At 35.9% G+C, this 23,969-nt stretch overlaps 1 protein-coding gene across 5 annotated transcripts in view; it reads left to right on the plus strand.

Moving 5' to 3' along the window:
- The window catches only part of LOC104589404 (uncharacterized), an 84,339-nt gene extending 60,575 nt beyond the window's left edge, over nt 1–23,764 (plus strand). For 3 of the 5 annotated variants that reach the window (XM_088903611.1, XM_010247719.3, XM_088903612.1), the window contains 8 exons: nt 572–827; nt 941–1,157; nt 2,074–2,426; nt 2,631–3,140; nt 15,638–16,805; nt 16,887–17,237; nt 17,328–17,565; nt 21,260–23,764. In XM_088903611.1, coding sequence (XP_088759737.1) covers nt 572–827; nt 941–1,157; nt 2,074–2,426; nt 2,631–3,140; nt 15,638–16,805; nt 16,887–17,237; nt 17,328–17,565; nt 21,260–21,408 — 3,242 coding nt within the window. In that variant the 3' untranslated portion in view covers nt 21,409–23,764. Of the gene's footprint in view, nt 1–571; nt 828–940; nt 1,158–2,073; nt 2,427–2,630; nt 3,141–15,637; nt 16,806–16,886; nt 17,238–17,327; nt 17,566–21,259 lie in introns of those variants that run through there. The other 2 variants (XM_010247722.3, XM_010247723.3) reach the window with 2 other exon arrangements.
- Nucleotides 23,765–23,969: the final 205 nt, after the last annotated feature.

Raw genomic sequence — 23,969 nt, forward strand, 5'->3', positions numbered from 1 at the left:
TTGTTGATCACAACTGTTCAGATCACAAACTATACGTGAATGTCTGAGTTTTAGTAGTGAAGAAGAATAAATAGAGAGAAGAGAAAAGAAGAGATGGGAAATGTAGGTTGTGGAGACCAGATCATTGGGGTTGTTAGTGACCACTTAAAACTAAAGTGGTCATGTGACCACTTAAAACTATACAACATAAAGGTAAAATAACAATAGGGCCCAAGCCCAATATGAAAAGAAAACATAAACATGAAATAATAAGGCCCAAATAGACTAGACTGTCAACACTCTTTTCTACAAAAGCTAAATAGAGCAGAATGGTGGATCAGGATTCATGTAGCTGATCCCATATAGTTGGATGTTGAAACAACTGGACAAGGCTTTGTTGTGTTGAGTTGTTCTTTTTCCAAAATTCAGTTATAATGCTCGTTTCTGTGAATGTCTGTGTTGTCTTTCCTTTTTATTTGTTCATTACTTTAGTTACTTTTACTGTTTGTATTTATACTTAAGACTATCTTAAGTATTGTTATTCTACCAATTTTGCATTCAAATTTCATGATTTCACCACCTGCTTGTACAGCTTGTGCATCTTCATGCCAGAGACCCAGTGTTGGAATATTGTCCCCATATGATGCGCAAGTTCAGGCTATTCAGGACATGGTATCTAGCAGAATTGAGCGTAAATCTGATTTTTCCTTGTGGATGAAGGCTTTTCATAAAATTGAAAGCAGCGAGGAGGATGTGATAATAATTTCTATGGTAAGATGTAATGAGAATGGATATGTTGGGATACCGTCTGATCCTCATCTTACAAGTAATATTCTGACCAGGGCAAGGTATTGAATATTGATGATTTCATTGTTAAATTTTCTGCCTCTACTAGAGCATCTGCAATCAATTTTAGATATATGTCTAGAATTTTATATTGTTTTGGTTTGTTGAATTGCAGGAAATGCCTTTGGATTGTTGGAAATGAGTTAACTTTGGCTAGAGGTCCTTCCATCTGGAAAGACCTTGTGCTTGATGCGAAAGAACGTGGTTGTTTCTTCCAAGTTGGGGAGGATAGACAATTGGCTGGAGTAATTTTAAATATCAAACAAGAGTTAAATCAGCTTGATGATTTGTTGAAAGATGACACTGCACTTTTCAAGAAGACAAAGTGGAAGGTTTGATATGTGGATACTAAAGACAGGTGGATTGTGTTTGGATTGGGGTGTAATTGGAAAAAGTGGGTGGAAAAGGTTTTGATCATCAGTTGCCTTCTACTTTCCACTGTTTTTCTATGAAAAAAGGAAGACATGGAGACTGGAAAGTAGCAGACATTTTCTGTCAAATTTATACCATTCTACTTCCATCCCCAAAATCCAAACAGAGCCTTTCATTTTTATGTATCAATAAATAGTATATTATGTATCTTCATTTTTACCTTTCATAGATGAGTTTGAAAGATTTGTTGCATTAAGCACTTGAGTCCTATCATCAATTAACTAATAGGACACTTTTTTTTATTAAAAAGATTTGTGCTATACCCTACTGGGAAACCAAAGTTGGAACAACATTTAGGCTGAGGAAACATCAAGTGATTTTCATGCATAGGGATCACTAAACTGAACAGTTATGTCTGTTGGCTTGTTGGTCCTTTGCCTCTTTAACTGTGTTGAATGGACTCTCCTAAATTGGCTGTCTGTTTGGATGAATGCAATTTGACATAAATGAATAGCTAATATACTGGCTGAATGCAAGTCTTTTATATCAAATGCTACCTGTTAATAAAGGCCTATTTTTGGGCCCCCTTTTGCAGGTATATGATCGATTTGAAAATATATTTACTATTGTAATAGTATAAGCATTTTCATATATCTGTCTCGGAGGCCATGATTTATCATCTTTTCAAGTCAAGACTCCTGGACACATGTAATTACTTTTACTTCCATGACTTGTCCATGGTGTTTCTTTGTGACATTTGTTTGTGCCTAACTAATTTCTTGTGTCTGATTTGCATATTCAACAACATGATTAATGTTGAATCTGTTGTTAGTTTATAATAGTAATCCTTATTCTGATCTTACGGTCAATATGCAGATTTTATTCAGTGATAACTTCAAGAAGTCTTTCATTTCTTTGAGGACTCTGTTGTGCAAGCAACTAGTTATTGGGTTCTTGTTAAAGCTAGCAAATGGTTGGCGTCCAAAGCGCACATACCCATACCCTTTATGTCCATCATTGTCTAAGATTGTGAAGCTATACAGGGTGCATGGGTTATATGTTATCTGTACTACTGATACCATCAAACGTTCAAAGTTTATCCAGGTATTGAGGGTATGGGATGTCTTAGCACTTGTGGATATTCCAAAGCTTATGGATGAACTTGAAAACATGGTTTCATTGTGTACTGATAGATACATAGAACTATGCAGCAATGAGAAACATGAAGGGTATGCATTATGGATATCTTAAATTATTTACTTCTTTTCTGCTTACAAGATGTGAATACTAGCCATGCAATTCTTTCCAACCATGACATCAACTTGTTAAACTTTTGATTTTTTTACTAGAAAATTTTCTTTTTCTATTCCCATGAAAAACATAGATAACCATGCTACTAAATGCTTACACAGTTATTTTTGATACTGTTATAGGGATCTCGTTGTGCCAATGACTTGGAAAATCTCTTCTGATTTTGTCAAGTATAAGGAATCATCGTACTCACAAGATTATTCTAGTCTTTCTGGGGGTTTACATCGCATAAAAAACTTAAAGTTTAGTGAAAGTTTGTTGCTGATGAAGTTCTATTCTTTATCTTCTGGTAATGCTAAATACATGCTAACTGCTTGTGACGGGAAAGAAATTGAACTTCCATTTGAATTAAGTGAGCTTGAGTCAGAGGTAATTAGGTTTCCAAGAAGTGCTTTTGTAGTAGGGAGGTCTGGAACGGGAAAGACTATTGTGTCAGTTATGAAACTGATTCGTAGGGAACAACACCATGTTATTGCCTCTGATGGTTTTTCAAGCCCAGTTGATGAACCATATTGTTTTATGAGCTATGAGAATCTTGCAGCTCCTAAGACCAGTGCTCTACGCCAGATTTTTCTAACTGTCAATGCAAATCTTTGTTCGTCAGTGAAAGACTACATTACACGGCTTAGAAGGTCTGTTGCATCCCAAGTTCCTGACTTTTTCAAGATTGAGCACATGGCTATACCTTTATGTTAGCATTCTGTATGTAATATGTTTTTTTTTTTTTTTAAATATTTTATGTATGATATTGTGCTGCACTATATATCTCTGCTTAGTTAACTGTGTTTTAACGTAACCTTTTACATTAAAACGTATTGCATCCCGAGTTGCTGACTTTTTCAAGATTGAGAAAATGGCTATACCTTTATGTTAGCATTCTGTAATATGTTTTTTTGAAAATATTTTATGTTTGATATTGTGCTGCACTATATATCTCTGCTTAGTTAACTGTGTTTTAACGTATACTTTTTACTCAGTGTTTTAAAAGGTGCACCTAGGCGCATTTTAATGTAGGTGTTTGCCTCTGTTCCAAAGTTGTGTGCCTGAAGCCAGGCTCCATGCGGCCAGGAGAGTGCCTTGGTGATCTGTATAAATACTGTATCATTTTTTCTTTTACTTTTTATAGATAAAGAGAGAGAGAGAGAGAGACTTGGGAAAACCTGTCAACTTTGTTCGAGTTCAAGTTCAAGGGGAAAGTCCATTCATTTGTTAAGGTATTTTCTTCCTTCTTGGGAAAACTAGTCAACTTTGTTTGAGTTCAAGCTTCAAGGGGAAAGTCCATTCATTTGTTAAGTTATTTTTTTCTTCCTCTTCTTTTCTTTCTTTTCTTTCCCCTTTGTTTTCACTCCAAAACAGGGGATCCCCCCCACTGTTACCTTTTGTTTTCTCTCCTAAAAAATTTCTTCCAAAAAAGGGGCTTGGCCCCATTCTTGTTTTTTAATATTTTCTATATGCTTTCACCCAAAACAGGGGCTAAACGCCATCCCAACCATTGGTAGACCTTCCATGAATACAAGTAATCACATTATGTCATAAATTTCCAAAGCCATATTCCAAGTAGGACAAAAGTTACGCTATTATGAAAAAGCAGGTAGTCTCATGATGCTTGGGTTAGTCTCATTCTGTACCTTTCATTTTTTTTGCTATATGACCCTGAATGGAAGGTGTCAGCCTGTTCCTTTTAGTTATTCATTTTAATAGTCGATTATACTTTATATAATGTAGCAGTAATTTGTAGTTTTGTTTCTTATTATTCTTCTTGGATATGTTGGTTTCGGTAGTTGGAAAAATGTGTCCTTTAATAATGCTATGGTTTGTGCATTCTTGTGTGCTACTTTTAGAGAATGGAGTATGTTTGGTACTATAATTATTAAAGTCAAACACGTTTAACTGCTAACCTATTCAACAGCGACGTCAGAAAACATGATACAATTTTAGCATTTTTAAAAGTAGTTGCTTCTTATGAATGTTGATATGAAGTGTCTTTAGATATTAAATATTTACCTATTTATTTATTTTTTTTATTTTCTCACTGCATATATTTTTTTCTAACAAGTCTGAGAAAAGCATTTTTCTGTCTGTGCTTGAGAAAAGCAAGCATTCATTATGTACTAAGACTGAGTTTGATCCCAAGTAAGTCTACTTTCTATTTCATTAAAGTCTCAACATCCACATGCATTTCCTAGAGAAAGAAGCTTCACTAAGCACCGAACCAAACCTTGATGATAACCCGATCTGATTCAGCCCCTGTTTTGGAAATTCCCACTAAAAATCCTAGTTCTCAAAAGCTCATAATTTTGGGAGTTCTCATCACTTTGTGCCAAACCCTCTCAAAATGATTCCAAATTCCAGCCGCTTATTTGTTTCACTTGCATAAACATTCGTCTAAAACAGTTTGAGAAAATCCCATTCCAGTCTAGTGATATTGATTTTTTTCTATACTTTTTCCCTGGCCTCTCAACTCCATCCAGCTACAGTAGAGACTTCAAGTACTTGTGGGGCATTGAAGTTGCAAGTTGTTAGGTTGCTGAGAAATCACCAAATAAAAGATAAACATATAAAAACCAGTATAAGATCCAACCATCAAAACAGTCCTTCAGCATCCATCACATCTAAAATTAAGAACCCCCAAAAGCAGCCCTTACATCTTCCATCTCATCAAACATGAAGACCCTAGCTCAACCATGCATCCAGCCGGACCATTCAAACAACCAACCCAACCCCCTCTTCTCCTACAACTTTAGTCAACAAACTTTACCCTTCAAACTGATACTACCACTGTGCTTAACCAGACTTACCTACCCCAACATTCTCCAACTCCATAAAAGCTTTTCTGCCAATATCTTTGCCACACAAAAAGAAAAGTCCCATGATTTTGCTGACTTGTACCACTTCTTCCAATTCTAACTTCTTGTCTACTGTCTACTGATCTTGTTTGATCTAGGATTTAATCATCATTGCTCTTTTGCCCCTGCGAACCTTCCTCCTTGTTGTCCATAAAGCCCTTCTTTCAACCAAGAGAAAACCTTAGTCACATGTACCAGCTACGCTGACTTTGAACCTTTAGATCTTTTAAGAATCAGAACATTTTATTTTGAGCTACTTCCTCTTGCTCCCTTCTCACCTCACTAGTTTTGGCCGTTCTTCTACCCAAATCTCTTCCAAAATTTCATACATTTTGCATGGTGATGATCAAGAGTACTGATGGATCTTGATTCTAAAGGAGTTTGAAGGCATACGTCACATAACTCTTGGACATTTTAGAAAACAATGGAGCTGATATTATTTCCAATTTTGATTTTCATTTTTAGAGAACGCAGGTAAAACATGTACATAGTTTATATATTTAAAACAGCAATAAATCAAGTATGAAAGTGAAGAAGAATAGAGAAAGAGAGTTCAGATGAGAAAAGAATAGAGATGCCGCAAAAAGTTCAAGCTGTCACCTCTTTAAATCTATTTTATCATGTATAATGCAACAGACAATGACCATTATATCCCTGGCCTTCCAATATGTAAAAAGAGATAAGAAACACTGCAGTAAACAGCAATAAAATAAAATTAACATCTATAAAAGCAATATATAAATTTCTAGAAATAATGGTGAATCAATCTACACTCCATTTCATGTTTTGTCAGTTTTTTGGCACAACAAAGATCAAGAGTACTGATTCAAAAGGTGCTATAAGGCTTCAGTTGTGATCATTTTAGAAGATTATGGGGCTGGTTTCATTTCCAACTAGAGAATGACCACATACTAAGTATGGGGCAACTACTTTTGTGTTTCATTTGGTTTGAAATTTACTATTTAGCTATAAGAATTAAATTAGAAATTTAATATTGGTCTTATATCTTTGTAATTGACAATCTATTCTGACCTACTTTGTTTGAAACCCACTATTAATTTATGTTGTCTTTAATTTGATTTAAGAGATTAAATGAGGTCTTATTTGTAAACCGCAACCCACTTTATTTGGTATTTACTATCTAATATTATCTATTTTGAGTTGTTTATTTTTAAAAGATAAATTAAGTTACACTTCCAAAAAAAGTTAAATCAAGTTTGTAATTAATAAAGTATTTCATCTAAAAGAATGAAACTCATACCATTAAAGGTCTTTACAGTGAATAAATCTTTATTTTATTTGAATTAAGAATGGGACTCAAATCATTTTATGAGACCCGCTATTTATCTAGCATATCTGATTTGAATTCCTTTTCTAATTGTAAAGAAATTAAATCAGGTTTGTTTTGTAATTGGCTTATAGCAGACTACATTAAATTTGTAAGTGGGCGGCCAGCTTGGCAGTTACATAAAGAAAGTAAAATAAGAACAAATAACAGGCCCATTAAGTGTGGCCCATCAACATAAAATAAAAGATAAAATAAAGGATATCACATGAAAGACTGTTAGGGCCCATTCGACCCAGTCTCTTTACACTCCCCATCAAGCTGAGCATAGATGTCGGTCATGCCTAGCTTGCTTTTATAGTGTGTCAATTTCCCCTTGGGAACTCCCTTGGTCATGATATCAGCCAGTTGCTCTTCTGATGTGATAAACGGTAAACAAACTTCTCCTGAAGAGACTCTTTCCCTTATGAAATGCCTATCAACCTCAATGTGCTTAGTTCTGTCATGCTGAACAGGATTATGTGCAATTTTGATAGTAGCTTGGTTGTCACAATAGAGCATCATTGGTTTTTCGTAGTCCACCCCCAACTCCTCTAGAGGGGATCATAACCATAGTAATTCTGACACACCATGAGCCATTGCCTTGTATTCTGCTCCAATTGAAGATCTAGCAACTACTGATTGTTTCTTACTCCTCCAAGACATAATATTCCCAGCAACTAGAGCACAATAACCAGAGGTGGACCTTCTGTCATCAGTACATCCTGCCCAATCTGCATCAGTAAAGGCTTTCAGCTTCATGTGACCATGCTTAGCAAATAGAATACCTTTCCCTGGAGTACCTTTCAAGTAGAACAAAACCCTTTCTGCAGCAGCTAGATGAGTATCTCTGGGAGAATGCATAAACTGACTGAGAACACTTACTGCATAGGAAATATCTGGCCGAGTCATGCAAAGGTATAACAACTTCCCAAGCAGTCTCTGAAACACTCCTTTATCAGACAAAGGTGCACCATCTGTGGCAGAAAGCTTATGATTAGGATCAATGGGAGTGGAGATGGGTTTAGCTCCATGTTTACTAGTTTCAGCAAGAAGATCAAGGACATATTTGCGCTGAGATATGAATATACCGTCCTTAGATCGAGCAACTTCAATGCCCAAGAAATACCGAAGATCTCCCAAATCTTTGATTTCAAATTTAGAGTTGAGAAATGCTTTTAGTTTACTGGTCTCTTCAATGTCATTACCCGTGACCACAATATCATCAACATAAACAATCAAGAAGATCACCAGAGAGTCATTTCTCTTCAAGAACAGTGTATGATCAGATTGTTTGAGACCATAAAGGGATTTGTGTAGTTTACACACCTTGCCTTTCATTTCTTTCCCATACACTCCTGGAGGTAGAGACATATAAACCTCTTCACGCAGTTCTCCATTCAAGAAGTTATTCTTAACATCAAACTGGTGTAGGGGCTAGTCAAAAGTAGTTGCTAGAGAAAGTAAAACCCTGACTGAAGTCATCTTAGCTACAGGAGCAAATGTCTCCAGATAGTCAATGCCATACATTTGGGTGTAACCCTTAGCAACCAACCGAGCCTTAAACCTCTCAACAGAGCCATCAGAGTGATATTTAATAGTAAACACCCATTTACAACCCACTGGTTCCTTCCCTTCCGGCAAGTTCACAATGTCCCAGGTATGATTCTTATGCATTGCATCAAGTTTGGTCATCATAGCATCCCTCCATTCAGCTTGAGATAAATCTTCCGGTACAGACCTGGGTATCACATGGGAAGAAACAGAGGCAAGAAAAGAGTAGTAGGAAGGGGAGAGAAGGTTGTAAGATAAGTGTTTGGATATACAATGGGCTTTACACTTCCGCTTGCCCTTGCGAAGAGCAATAGGAAGGTCAAGGTCTGGAACAGTCAGAGATGGGTTAGTAGAGGGCTGACCTGTTTCCTCAGGAATGATGGGAGTGGCAAGATGCTCTTCTGAAGGAGTGGAAACAACCTGCACATATCTGAAACTCTGCCTTTGGTACCATCTTTGGAGAGCAGGAGTAGAAGCAAGAGGGGGAGCAGGAACATCAGTGGTAGGTCCAGTGGAAGAGGTGGACACTCCATGATCGGACTCACAAGGAATGGGAAGCGGAACAGCTGGAGACATAGCAAAGTACTCATCAGATTTCTCCCCCTCAGGAGGAATATTGAAGAAGGGAGCCAACTCTGCAAAGGTGACATCCCGAGATGCAAAGCGGGTGCCACGAACCGGATCAAAACAACAATAACCCTTCTGTGGAAGCATATCCCAGAAACACGCACTTATGAGCCTTGGGTTCAAAATTGTGCATTTGGTGACTATGAATATGCACATAGCAAGTACACCTAAACACACGGAGAGGAAGAGAAAAGAGATCCTCATCCGGAAAGAGAAGACTAAAAGGGGTTTTAAAGCCAAGGACCCGGGAGGGCATATGGTTGATCAGAAAGGTAGCAGTAAGAACAGCATCTCCCCAAAACTTTATAGGAACATGGGATGCAAATAAAAGGGATCTGGCAACTTCAACCACATGCATGTTCTTTCTTTCCGCCACCCCGTTTTGTTGTGGAGTGTAGGAACAAGAACTTTGATGAATAACCCTAAAAGTTTCAACATAGGTGGAGAGGGTTCTCTCAAAATACTCCGTAGTATTGTCAGAGCGGAATATTTTGATACATGTATTAAACTGGGTGAGGATGAGTTCATGAAAATTTTTCACAATAGCTGGTACTTCATCCCTGGATTTCATGAGATAAATCCAAAGTGTAACGTGAATAATCATCAATGAAAAGGATAAAGTACCTGTAACCCCCCATGGTTGGCATGTGATATGGCCCCCACACATCAGAGTGAACAATATGGAAAGGAGAATAAGATCTTTTATTGCTAATTGAATAGGAATGTCTACAATGCTTTGCCAGCTCACATGATTCACAATGAAGACTCGATAAAGACACTCTTTTAAACATATATGGGAACAGATGACTCAAAGCAGAAAAGGACAAGTGACCAAACCGAAAATGACATAATAAAATTTTGTTAACAGACTCTGACATGATTGACTCTAAGCCAACTCTATGAGGTGGTCCCAAAGCTTGATCTGGTGTATCCAGCAAGTATATTCCGTTCGCCTCATGGCCACTCCCAATCATCCTCTGAGACTGCAGGTCCTGAAAAACACAATGAGTGGGAAAGAAAGTTGTGCTGCAATTCATTGATTTTGTTAAGTTACTAACAGATAAGAGGTTTGTGTTAAACTTAGGGACATGAAGAACAGAAGATAAGAACAGGGTGTCAGAGGTTTTTATATCACCTTTACCAGAGATGAGTGCAAGGGACCCATCGGCAAGGGATATTTTCTCTTTCCCAGAGAGGAGGTGATATGAGAAAAATAGGTTAGATAGGCTGGTCATATGGTCTGATGCACCGGAATCAATAATCCAAGGGATTTTACGATTACCTGAAGCTGAAGCATGATTCGCAGAAGCACGAGTACCTGAGCGAGCAAAAGCCGATGAAGATGATATACTGTTGGAAGGGTGAGTTGAAGAAACCGTAGCTTCCAAGTGATTTAGGAGCCTCCCATACTTCTCAAAATCCAGCTTCATTGCAGCCAACTGCTCAATAGTTGATTTTTCTTCGCTTTCCTTACTTCCCCCTTCAGGCACTGTAGCATCATTAGCAATCTTGGATTTTCCCACTTGATTGCCCTTCTTAGGGTTATATTGTTCTTAAATCTATTAGGAAGAAGTTCAGGATGAAGCTTCCAGCAGGTGTCCTTTGTATGTCGTGGTTTCTTGCAATATTCATATAACTGCTCTCTTTTCTCAATAGGGCCCTTCGGTTTCATTCCCGCATGTGCAAAATGTTTTGTTGATGGACTCTGCAATTGCACCTGCCGCCTACTCTCCTCACTACTTATCATAGCATATGCCTGTGAAAGAGTAACCTCATCCCTGGCCAAAATGTTCTGTCTGATAATATCAAACTCAGGGTTGAGTCCAGTGAGAAACTCAAACACCCTATTTCTCTCCACTAGCTTTCTATACATTTCAACATCCTTTTTACTCTCCCATACCACTGTTTCCATAACATCAATTTCCTGCCATAGGGACTTTAGTATAGAGTAGTAGATTGCCACACTCTTCTCCCCCTGTCTCAGGTTCTTCACATCACTTTTTAATTTGTATGCTCTAGCTACATTCAGTTTCTGTGAATAGGTCTCAGTTACACTGTCCCATATCTCCTTACCCGAATACATCTAGAGATAGTGCTGGCTTATATGAGGTTGCATAGAGTTGACTAACCATCCTATAACAGTATAGTTCTCTTGCATTCATCTTTCAAATTCAGGGTTTGTCTCTTCGGGTTTCACTTTGCTACCTGTGAGATACCCGAGTTTTCCTCTACTACAAACATAGATTTTTATAGACTGTGCCCAAGCGGAATCTACTGGAGCAGGTACCCATGTAGCTTAATTGTGGTAACACCCATCAAAACGGAATCTACTGGAGCAGGTCCAGAAGTTGGCACCTGCTTGAACTCACTTCCGTATGTCTCCATTAATCAAACGAAAACCAAAGAACAAAAAATTTTGACTATGTAAATTTACTTGAAGTCAAAACAGAACTTGGGTGCTTGAAAAACTAGGGTTTTGCTCCGTCCAGCAGATGGGCAGAAGAGAGAAGACACTGTCGCACCACTAGAGTAACCCAAACTCTTCCAAACCTGAACCGCCCTCCTTTAGTAGTCACAAGACACCTTCCAAGCACAGAGCGCCACACCCAAGCTTCACCTTTCCTGGTAACTTGAAAATCTCCAATCGGCTAGGGTTTTGGGCAGCAACAAAACAACATCACTTCTTGGCAAAATCTAGCCAGAACTAAACTCTCCAAACCCTTCTACCAACTAGGCAAGTGATTCTCTATACTATAGAGAACCTATCTGTCCATACACTCTCTTGATTTTAGAGTGTATAGGAACGAAGGAAAAAGAAGAAAGAGGAACTGAACCTGCTCTGATACCAAGATGTAAATCAGTTCTCTAATATCAAGATTAAATTTAGTGATTAGCAGAATAGAATAGATCTGAATAACTGTATAAGAGAGGAAGATGGCGAAGAGAAGAAGAAGTCGATTTAATCACCCTTCTCCTCTAACCCTATATTTTATTAATCTCTAAAAAATTGATGATGACAAGTATACCCTTATGTGGGCGGCCAGCTTGGTAGTTACATAAAGAAAGTAAAATAAGAACAAATAACATGCCCATTAAGTGAGGCCCATCAACATAAAATAAAAGATAAAATAAAGGATATCACATGAGAGGTTGTTAGGGCCCATTCGGCCCAGTCTCTTTACACACTATATATCTCTACTTAGTTAACTGTATTTTAACGTATACTTTTTACTCAGTGTTTTAAAAGGTGCACCTAGGCGCATTTTAATGTAGGTGCTTGCCTCTGTGCCAAGTTGTGTGCCTGAAGCCAGGTGCCATGCGGCTAGGAGAGTGCCTTAGTGATCTGTATAAATACTGTATCATTTTTTCTTTTACTTTATATATATATATATATATATATATATATAGAGAGAGAGAGAGAGAGAGAGAGAGAGTGAGAGAGAGAGAGAGAGAGAGTTGGGAAAACCAGTCAACTTTGTTAGAGTTCAAGCTTCAAGGGGAAAGTCCATTCATTTGTTAAGGTATTTTTTTCTTCCTCTTTTTTTCTTCCTTTCTTTCCTTCATTGCTTTCTTCCTTCCTTCCTTCTTTCATCCTTTCAGTCTTCTTTTCTTTCCCCTTTGTTTTCACTCCAAAACAGGGGATCCCCCCCACTGTTACCTTTTGTTTTCTCTCCTAAAAATTTTCTTCCAAAACAGGGGCTAAACGCCATCCCAACCATTGGTAGACCTTCCATGAATACAAGTAATCACATTATGCCATAAATTTCCAAAGCCATATTCCAAGTAGGACAAAAGTTCTTAAACCATATCCCAATGTAACTATATGACATCTCATGTCCTCCCCAAGCTCCTGAAGAAAATCCCTCGTTATTTTCTCCAACCTTTTAGCAATCACAATAGGAACCTTGAAAATAGACATGTAATAAATTGAGAGGGTTTTTGGTGTGTATTTGATGAGTGTGAGTCCACCACTTAAAGAGAGATAAGGTCGGAAAAAGAAGCAATCATAGGTTTACCTCTTGAGTGGAGATCAAGACATTTAATAGGCCAATCCAGTGGGGAATAATCTAGCTTCAAAGCAATTCTTTTCATCTTATCCCTTTCCAAATGTACACTTGCTATTGATGGATTCACTAACTAGCTGGTTGATCTCGGATGCCATTGCCTATGATGTCTAAGGATTAACTAGGTCAAACCATAGTCATTTTTAAAACTTTATCTATTTGTACACATCTCTAAAATGACCTTACCCAATGTTGGTCCTGGCTATTTGGGATTTTGGGCTGGGTAAATTGGATATGGTTCCAATCGTTGGCATTTTCTCCAGAAAGTGTCCTCCATTAGCCTTGAACCTATGTTCTCACACTTGCCAGCCCAAGATTTTATTGTTACACCAAGCAATGGCCCATTGTTTGTATTCCTCTATTTTTCGTAATAATATCATTTATGGGTGATCGTTTATAAGTAGGATTGGACATAATATAAAAGAAGACTGAAGTTCTTTTAGTTCTCATCCCATCAATTGTGTGCTACTATAGTACTATAGTTGGTCATAGAGGTGCTCATGAAAAAATGGGATATTGAATGGATTGGTATATATGTATGTATATATATATATATAATTCTAGATGATGATCATGGTAGTAATAATGTATCTAAAAAATATCTATAAATGTGTATTTTTTTATTATTAATTAGATGCATATTGCAAAATCCAAATCTCATTATATAAACACCTTATCTAAATATGTAAAACCGTATCCAACTATGAAGTTTTATGTGTCATTGATAGGCCTACTGCATGGCTAGATTCTTCTTCTTGTAAGGTTTTATCTTTTTGGAATATCTTTTTTTTGTTAATTTGTAAAAGAAATGTAAGATTTAAATGAAGGCAATTGAAAGAGGTGAAAAGTAGTAGTTCAATTTACAATTTAAACCTTACAATTAATTAGAGTCTAAATTCAAAAATGAGTATTTTAGTAAAAAAAAGTTCCACAATCTTATTCATATTTTTAATTGTAGTGTAAATATAAAATTATAGATGGGTTAAATTTTTTCTATAATCTTTTTGTATTTCTATAATGTGATAGTTATATAATATTATTCTTGTTCCTACATGTTTTTTTCAACATTTATGTATTTTTTTCTGTTTTGTACTTTTATATTTTATTTATTTATTATTTGTTTATGACATTAAATGCTAACACATTTGACCCAAAAGTTAAACTATTGATCTTTGTCAAACAGTAAAATAATTTCATTTTTGGTCAGTTCTAAATTATGTATTTCATTTTCATTATCAATAAAAATAGTTCTTGTTTATTACACATTTTTTTTTTAATTTGATTAATCAAACTATCATAAATGTGTATTTTTTTCACATTTTTGTAAATTTCTATATTTATTTTTATTTTAAAAAATTTATTACCTAACTATGACTTCATAGGTTGATAAATTTGATTCAGATGGTTGAATATTGATATAGATCTAGTTAGTAGCATTTATTAGTTAAAAATTAATTAAATATAGGATTTCGTAAGAGAAAATGAGAGTTAATACCTTTAAGTATGGGACTTAATGAGAGGAGATTAAATGAGATGGAAAGTGACAATTGATGTTACATTTTCAACCCTTACAATTAGAGATGTAATAAATAGACAAATATGGGCATTTTAATAGCCATCAAAAGTTGGCATTAAAACTGTAATAAAATGATGTTTATACCCTTTCTCAAACAAAGAAATAGATGGTAATTTTAGTCCAAAAATACTTCCTTTTTGCATCCACACTTGTATATATATTATTGAGTTTATATGTAAATATATATGAAACTTCCGGTGTTCATATCTTTGCATTCAGTTATATGAAGGTGCCTTGCGCCACTAGTTTTGCCAAAAACAACACCCTTTTTTGACCTCAAAATCCCAATTTTTAGCATTTTTATAAACAAAATGGTTGGTTGGTTCAGTTTGGTTTCAATTTGGCACTTTGCAAAATCTGAAGGTAACAGTTCAGTTTCAATTAGTCATGGTTGTATTCTTTCTCCTAGGCCAATCCTGGCCTGGACCTGCTTCAAGTCTTCACATAATGTGGGCAGGCCCATGCCAAGCAACTCCTTGGTCAAGCTAGCACGACACAATATAGAATTTGAATTTTTAAAGCAATATTATTAATTCATATGGTTATGGGTGGATGCCTGGCTGTGGGGCCCAGGCAGGCCTCAATGCCGTTAATACCCTGTAAAAACCTGGCTTGGGCTCTGCTTTGCCCAGCTCATGGTTTCTCTCTATTTCTATTGCCTTGATGGTATCTTATTATCCTTATTTAGGGAAAATTTTCAGTTAAGAATAATACTTAACTTCTTGATGCTATGAGAATATTTCCTTTGTTTTTAAGAAAATATTTTGATTAAAGCTGGTCTGTAAATAATAGTTAATTTAATTTAACTAAACTGTGCCAAAAGCTTTAGGTGCACATATTTTGTCTGGGGGACTCTTTGAACCAAGTTATTGTCTTTTTTCTTTTCACTTTCTCATTTCATTAATCACCTTTTCGTCCTATTCACTTTGTTGTTCTTGAGTTCCTGTAGTTTTCATTAGGTGTGTGAGTGCCCCGTTTTAATCATATAGAAAGTTGACTTTGAAAGGCTTGCATAATGTATTCTTTGTGAATGGGTATGTTGTCTGTGCGTTTTGTATATGCAATCCTTCCTTTTTTTGTTAGCATTCATCAGAGTTCTGAGTTTAGTGTGTCATCTAGTTTTCTTGTTTGAATCCAGGCTTGTTACTGGTGATGAAATACAGGGGGACCTAAATGAGATAAAGATGCAAGAGGTTGGTGATGATTTATCTTTATTTTCTGATATTCCTCAAAGCTTCATTGATATTCCAGAGAGACATTTCCCCCTGGTTATTTCTTTGAGGAAATTCTTGTTAATGCTAGATGGTAGCATGCCGGCATCATATTTTGATAGATTTCATGATATAAAGGAGATATCTGATGATAAACGATCTTATTTGTCCCATGCATCACAACAGCTTATCAGAAGTAAGGAGGTTGATTTTGAACGCTTTTATACTTTATACTGGCCCAGTTTCAACATGAAGTTTACCACGAAACTGGATCCTGCTTTGGTGTTTACTCAAATTATTTCTTATATAAAGGGTGGACGTGGACTGGGTAAAACCTATCATCATGAAAAAATGGATGAAAATGATTACATCATGTTGTCTGAAATGCGAAGTTCTACTTTGTCCAAAGATGAAAGAGAGATGATATATAAGATTTTCCTTGATTATGAGAAAAGGAAACAGATGAATGGTGATTATGACATCTCTGATTTGGTGATTGACCTTCACTGTCGATTCAGAGTTGATGGGTATAAGGGTGCTATGGTGGACTTTGTTTATGTTGATGAGGTCCAGGATTTTACCTTGAATCAGATTTCTCTACTAAAATATATCTGTGCAAACGTCCAGGATGGATATCTTTTCTGTGGTGACACAGCACAAACCCTCATGAAGGGTGTCAGCTTTAGGTTTCAGGAAATCAGGTCCATGTTTTACAGAGAGTTTCTTGGTGAGTCTGGTAAGTTGTCTGATCTCTTTCAGTTGACCCAAAATTTTTGTACACATGCTGGAATCTTGAATTTGGGACAGAGTATTCTGGAGTTGTTGTACCATTTCTTTCCATTATGCATTGATCGTTTGATTGTGGAACGAAGCCCCATTTATGGAGAGACCCCTGCAATTATTGAATCAGCAAATGAAGATATCCTAGGGACTATGTTTGAGACTGGAGGAATCGGTAGCAATTGCCTACTTACATTTGGAGCAGAACAGGTCATTTTAGTTCGTGATGACTTAACCAAAAGGGAAGTTATTGATCAAATAGGAAACAATGCTGTTGTTTTGACCATTTTTGAGAGCAAGGGCTTGGAGTTTAAGGTGAGCAAAAGACTCCTTATGCATATTTATGCTTATTAATTTGTACATTTCAATGATTCTTTTACCACTTTTTTCCCGCAGGATGTTTTGATATACAATTTTTTCAAGGGGTCTCCTTTGAAACAGCAATGGAGGGTAATTTATGAATTCATGGATGGTCAAGGCTTACTTGATGCTTCTTTGACTAAGTTTCCCTGTTTCAATGAAAATAAGCACATTACATTATGTTCTGAATTAAAGCTATTATATGTTGCAATTACTCGCACAAGAAATAGGCTGTGGATCTTTGAAAGTATGCCAGAATTAGCGAAACCATTGTTTGATTACTGGAAAACGAGGAATCTTGTCCAACAGAGGAAATGGGGTTTATCCTTTATTTCTAGTATGCAAATTCTCTGTAAACCTGAGGAGTGGAAAATTAGAGGTCAGAAGGTATGGTTTGTGTAGATTGAGCCATATGTATTTAATCAAAATTATAAGTTTTATTTTGTTAAACCACTATTTTTTTTTTTTATTTCGCAGTTTTTTAATGAGGGAAACTATCAGGCTGCAATATTGTGTTTTAAACATTCCGGAGATGTTTACCTGGAAAATTGGGCCAAAGCTGCATCTTTTCAAATGGATGGAGATCGTAAATTACATACAGATTTTCAAACAGCTCTTAATTTACTATCAAAGGCTTCTGAGATTTATGAGATGATTGGAAAATTTGAGTCATCAGCCATATGTTTTATGAAGTTAGGCTATTATGAAAAAGCAGGTAGTCTCATGATGCTTGGGTTAGTCTCATTCTGTACCTTTCACTTTTTTTACTATATGACCCTAATGGAAGGTGTCAGCCTTTTCCTTTTAGTTATTCATTTTAATAGTCGATTATACTTTATATAATGTAGCAATAATTTGTAGTTTTGTTTCTTATTATTCTTCTTGGATATGTTGGTTTCGGTAGTTGGAAAAATATGTCCTTTAATAATGCTATGGTTTGTGCATTCTTGTGTGCTATTTTTAGAGAATGGAGTATGTTTGGTACTTTAATTATTAAAGTCAAACACGTTTAACTGCTAACCTATTCAACAGTGATGTCAGAAAACATGATACAATTTTAGCATTTTTAAAAGTAGTTGCTTCTTATGAATGTTGATATGAAGAAGTGTCTTTAGATATTAAATATTTACCTATTTATTTATTTTTTTTATTTTCTCACTGCATATATTTTTTTCTAACAAGTCTGAGAAAAGTATTTTTCTGTCTGTGCTTGAGAAAAGCAAGCATTCATTATGTACTAAGACTGAGTTTGATCCCAAGTAAGTCTACTTTCTATTCCATTTAAGTCTCAACATCCACATGCATTTCCTAGAGAAAGAAGCTTCACTAAAGCACCGAACCAAACCTTGATGATAACCCGATCTGATTCAGCCATCCCCCCATATTCAAGGTTCTTTTTCATTCCAAAGATATAGTTTTAGAATTTCCCACTAAAATCCTAGTTCTCAAAAGCTCATAATTTTGAGAGTTCTCATCACTTTGTGCCAAACCCTCTCAAAATGATTCCAAATTCCAGCCGCTTATTTGTTTCACTTGCATAAACATTCGTCTAAAACAGTTTGAGAAAATCCCATTCCAGTCTAGTGATATTGATTTTTTTCTATACTTTTTCCCTGGCCTCTCAACTCCATCCAGCTTCAGTAGAGACTTCAAGTACTTGTGGGGCATTGAAGTTGCAAGTTGTTAGGTTGCTGAGAAATCACCAAATAAAAGATAAACATATAAAAACCAGTATAAGATCCAACCACCAAAACAGTCCTTCAGCATCCATCACATCTAAAATTAAGAACCCCCAAAAGCAGCCCTTACATCTTCCATCTCATCAAACATGAAGACCCTAGCTCAACCATGCATCCAGCAGGACCATTCAAACAACCAACCCAACCCCCTCTTCTCCTACAACTTTAGTCAACAAACTTTACCCTTCAAACTGATACTACCACTGTGCTTAACCAGACTTACCTACCCCAACATTCTCCAACTCCATAAAAGCTTTTCTGCCAATATCTTGGCCACACAAAAAGAAAAGTCCCATGATTTTGCTGACTTGTACCACTTCTTCCAATTCTAACTTCTTGTCTACTGTCTACTGATCTTGTTTGATCAAGGATTTAATCATCATTGCTCTTTTGCCCCTGCGAACCTTCCTCCTTGTTGTCCATAAAGCCCATCTTTCAACCAAGAGAAAACCTTAGTCACATGTACCAGCTACCCTGACTTTGAACCTTTAGTTCTTTTAAGAATCAGAACATTTTATTTTGAGCTACTTCCTCTTGCTCCCTTCTCACCTCACTAGTTTTGGCCGTTCTACCCAAATCTCGTCCAAAATTTCTTACTTTTTGCATGGTGATGATCAAGAGTACTGATGGATCTTGATTCTAAAGGAGTTTGAAGGCATACGTCACATAACTCTTGGACATTTTAGAAAACAATGGAGCTGATATTATTTCCAATTTTGATTTTCATTTTTGGAGAACGCAGGTAAAACATGTACATAGTTTATATATTTGAAACAGCAATAAATCAAGTATGAAAGTGAAGAAGAATAGAGAAAGAGAGTTCAGATGAGAAAAGAATAGCGATGCAGCAAAATGTTCATGCTGTCACCTCTTTAAATCTATTTAATCAAGTATTATGCAATAGAGAATGACCATTATATCCCTGGCCTTTCAATACGTAAAAAGAGATAAGAAACACTGCAGTAAACAGCAATAAAATAAAATAAACATCTATAAAAGCAATATATAAATTTCTAGAAATAAAGGTCAATCAATCAACACTCCATTTCATGTTTTGTCAGTTTTTTGGCACAACAAAGATCAAGAGTACTGATTCAAAAGGTGCTATAAGGCTTCAGTCGTGATCATTTTAGAAGATTATGGGGCTGATTTCATTTCCAACTAGAGAATGACCACATACCAAGTATGGGGCAACTACATCTGTGTATCATTTGGTTTGAAATTTACTATTTAGCTATAAGAATTAAATTAGGAAATTAATATTGGTCTTATATCTTTGTAATTGACAATCTATTCTGACCTACTTTGTTTGAAACCCACTATTAATTTATGTTGTCTTTAATTTGATTTAAGAGATTAAATGAGGTCTTATTTGTATACAGCAACCCACTTTATTTGGTATTTACAATCTAATATTATCTATTTTGAGTTTTTATTTTTAAAAGATAAATTAAGTTATGCTTCCAAAAAAAGTTAAATCAAGTTTGTAATTAAAAAAGTATTTCATCTAAAAGAATGAAACCCATACCATTAAAGGTCTTTATAGTTAATAAATCTTTATTTTATTTGAATTAAGAATGGGACTCACATCATTTTATGAGACCCGCTATTTATCTAGCATATCTGATTTTAATTCCTTTTCTAATTGTAAAGAAATTAAATCAGGTTTGTTTTGTAATTGGCTTATAGCAGACTACATTAAATTTGTAAGTGAATTAAGCTTCTCTAGCCAAAAAAGAGTTATGTCAATTAAACTTCAAATGTTACAAAGCTAATTGGATTTAGTTAATGTTAATTATTTTATATTGTTGAATTAACTTTTGCCCTTCAAATCCATTTTATTGTTATTTATCATTAGCATTTATTATTTTAACAATGTTTATTTAATTATCTTTTACTTTATTAATATTTAATGTTGTTTATTATTTAAACATTTTGTTATTTTTTAATCATCTAAGCATTTAATTGATCATTTTCAAATTTGTAAACCCATTCATTTAATTAATTTTTAATCATTTTATGTTTTTTAATAATTTTCCATTATTTAATGAAATAACGGTTTTTAGATTAATTAATCAATATTCCAATAATTATTTTTTCTTATTTTCTCTCTCCTCTACTTAGTAGGGAACCAAGAGAGCTAGTGGAGTCATATTTAACATATATTAAATGGTAATAAGCATCAATATAATACAACTGGGTCAGATCAAATATTATTAGTGCTGGGTTCGGTGTGTCAGTAGAGTTCTATTTATTTATTTTTTTGACATTCAGTAGAGTTTTATTTCTAATGGTCAGGGTTGGCCCTTATACATGATATGAAATTAGGTCAAAATTGTCCATTTCATTTATCTTCTCTGCCGCATTGTAGATACACCATAGTTGGGTCAAATAGTAGTAAAGCTGGGTTCGGTGTGTAAGAGAAATGTGTGTGTGTGTGTGTGTGAGAGAGAGAGAGAGAGAGAGAGAGATGTCATAAATAAACAGCTAGAAAATATAAAATCAATCTCTCAACAAGGATAACGGCTTCACATTCAAGAATTTATTTTGTCTTGGGAATTTGAGTATTATTTTCTGTTATCATATTATGAATTTTGTATTCATGTTTCTTAGGAGTTTAACAAGTATTTGAATTGTTTGATATTACTTTATCATTTGTATTTTGGACAGCAAGGATTTATCTCGAGAAGTGCCAAGAACCCATGTATGAAGATGCTGGAGATTGTTTTATGTTAGCTAGTTGTTGGTCAGATGCAGCTTTGTGTTATGCTCAAGGACAGTGTCTTTCAAAATGCATGACCTCTTGCCGAAAAGGCTGACTTGTTGAATTGGGATGGGAAATCCTAAAAGGGTGGCCGGGAATGGTGTCAATAGATGTTAAGGTTGACTACTTACAGTGCTGTATTGCAGATTGTTGTAAGTTCACAATTGTTGAATCAGTGGTGAAGTTTGTTGGGAAGTTTCCAGAAGATGGGTATCTCTTGCTGATTGAAACAGAAAACTATATAGATGCCTCCACCATAGAAAGAATGAGAGGAGAAATATTAGGTGAAGCTGATTTGTTGGAAAGAGCAAAACATTATGGAAAATCAACGAAACTGGTTCTTTTTTATGTTGTGACATATATGCTTTGGTCAAGTGAGAGCTTGGGCTGGCCATTGAAGCATTTTGTTGGACTTGATAAACATCTCGAGAAAGCAAAATCTCTTTCTCAAATGGTTTCAAGCACCTTTTATGAGTATGTTTGTTTTGAAGCCGAATTTCTTTTTGACCAGAGCTCTAGTTTTTCAAATAGCATTTTACATTTCAGAAGGGCTCAGAAGTTAAAAAATGTTAGCTCTGAAATTTTTGCTGCTCGTAGCATTCTTGAGGCATTGCTCAAGGAAGAGAAGTTTGAAGTTGACTCAAAAGGTGTCTTTAGAAAACAGATTGGGGTTCTAGAAAGTTCAATTTTCCAGTGTCGTGTTTCTATTCAGGTTTTAATGTTTTTTTGGAACTTTTGGAAGGGAAGAATGTTAAGCATGATTTCTTTCGTCAAATCACTTGGTTCCATCAATAAGAGCCAGTATGAAAGCTACGGTAACTTGTGTATGGAACACTTCGGTGTGATAAAGCTAGATGGTCTAGATATGTTTATTGCTGTTAATGGTGAAGCATCCTGGTTAAAAGGGAAAGATGAGGAAAATTTCTCTCAGTTAGGAAACAAGGTTTATATGAGTGGACTGGTTTTCAAATCCCTTGCTGAACGGGTTTTGAAATCTGAAATATGTTCTATGGCTGTTAGAGTATTTGAAAAACTGAAATGGCTACTTATGTATTCTAGGCCAAAGTTGTCTTTTATTCAGAGAGCTGTTCTTGCCCTCCAGCTCTATGGGATTTCAGTCTTTCTTGGGGGATTTAATGTAGGGGTTGGTGGAAGCTTGGGTTTGTCAGAACAAGACCTACTTTCAGCCTTTTCCCCTCTATACTTTGAAAAATATATGATATCTGATCAAAGTGGAGCCAATCTTCAGGATAAAGATGCTGCTGTGAGGGCTTTGGGGACCATTCTTCATGAAAATCTCAAATACTTCAGAGATGGGTCCAGACCTACAAAGACCGGATGGGCATTACTTTTGGTACTTACATCAAAACAATTGATAGAAGAGCTGACATGGGAAGTACGTCATAACTCAGGACCAAATTCTCCCTGGCGAAAATTTTTTGAGCAGCTTGTTGATTACATGAGGAAGGGATATGAAGATCCTTCTTCGTTGGCAAGTACATTCTTGGATGCAGTGAAGCATGCAGATCCTCAGTGCCAGCTGCTTTTAATTGAATGTCTTCTTTTCTTAGGTTCGTCCTGTCGAATTGGAAGGGTGTGGTTCCTTACATCCAAATTCACTTTGACTGATTCTGTTTTCTCTCAAGAATCTGAAGCTTATTGGTGTGCTCTATCAGCATTGCCTCAATGGTTTGATGCTCAATCCGTTAATTGTTTCTTTGACTTTATCTTGGCGGTTGTTGATGGACTTATGTCCCCTTGTTCTGATCATCGGCATCCGAGATTAAATTGGTATAAGAAATCAGAGTTGAAGTCTTTCCAGTTCCATCAGTTCTTGGTGCTGAGGCTAGTAACGGTAGCTGGTCTCATCTGCCTTAACTCGAAAGAGCATTTTAGCAAAGTCCAGGAGCTGTTAAGCAATTTCTGTGGTCTTCTTTCAGTTTTGCCTCATCGGTTTCTTGTACAACTTTGGGGTGTGAAAAAAGGACGCACAAGGACAACTAAATGTTTTGCTCATGCATTTGCAAAAGCACTGGAAACTGTTGGCAATCAATTGGTGGTTGTACACACTGGTAATTGGAACAATTCATTTATGCATATGAAGCCTTTAATTCGTGAATGCAATCTGTTTCAGCACAGGAAGGGAGGTAATAAAATACCTGTTATGGTTAAGGAGCGCCTTAATTTGGTTAAGTGTAAATATTTTCCAATCTGAAGCAGCTTGTATTCAGAGACTTGCACCAGAACCGTTTGTAAAGAATTAGTGTTTTATCTTGGTCCAGTGGTCTCTATGATTGACTGTGAACCCAAATGTAAATCATTCTCTGCATGATATTTACATGTTTGCTGTTTACATGATGCAAGAATTTAATGAAAATCAAACCCATGTGTACTGCACAATTTTTTTTAAATTTTTCCAGGAGTTGAGCTCTGGATGGATTTGTTAAGCTCAATTTTGAATTTTGATGATGCAACAGGGAACCAAGTGTGTGCAATAGGCTTGGTGGTTCATGATAAATTTGTTCTTACTGTTATTGGCAGAGCTCTTCGTTTTCCCCCGATGTCAGCTCTAGAAACAGAAGCTTTTGCTCTTCAGTTTAGTTTGGAGCTTGATCT

The sequence above is a fragment of the Nelumbo nucifera genome, chromosome 4, assembly GCF_055504915.1.
Source record: "Nelumbo nucifera cultivar China Antique chromosome 4, China Antique-T2T, whole genome shotgun sequence".
Classification (NCBI taxonomy): domain Eukaryota; kingdom Viridiplantae; phylum Streptophyta; class Magnoliopsida; order Proteales; family Nelumbonaceae; genus Nelumbo; species Nelumbo nucifera.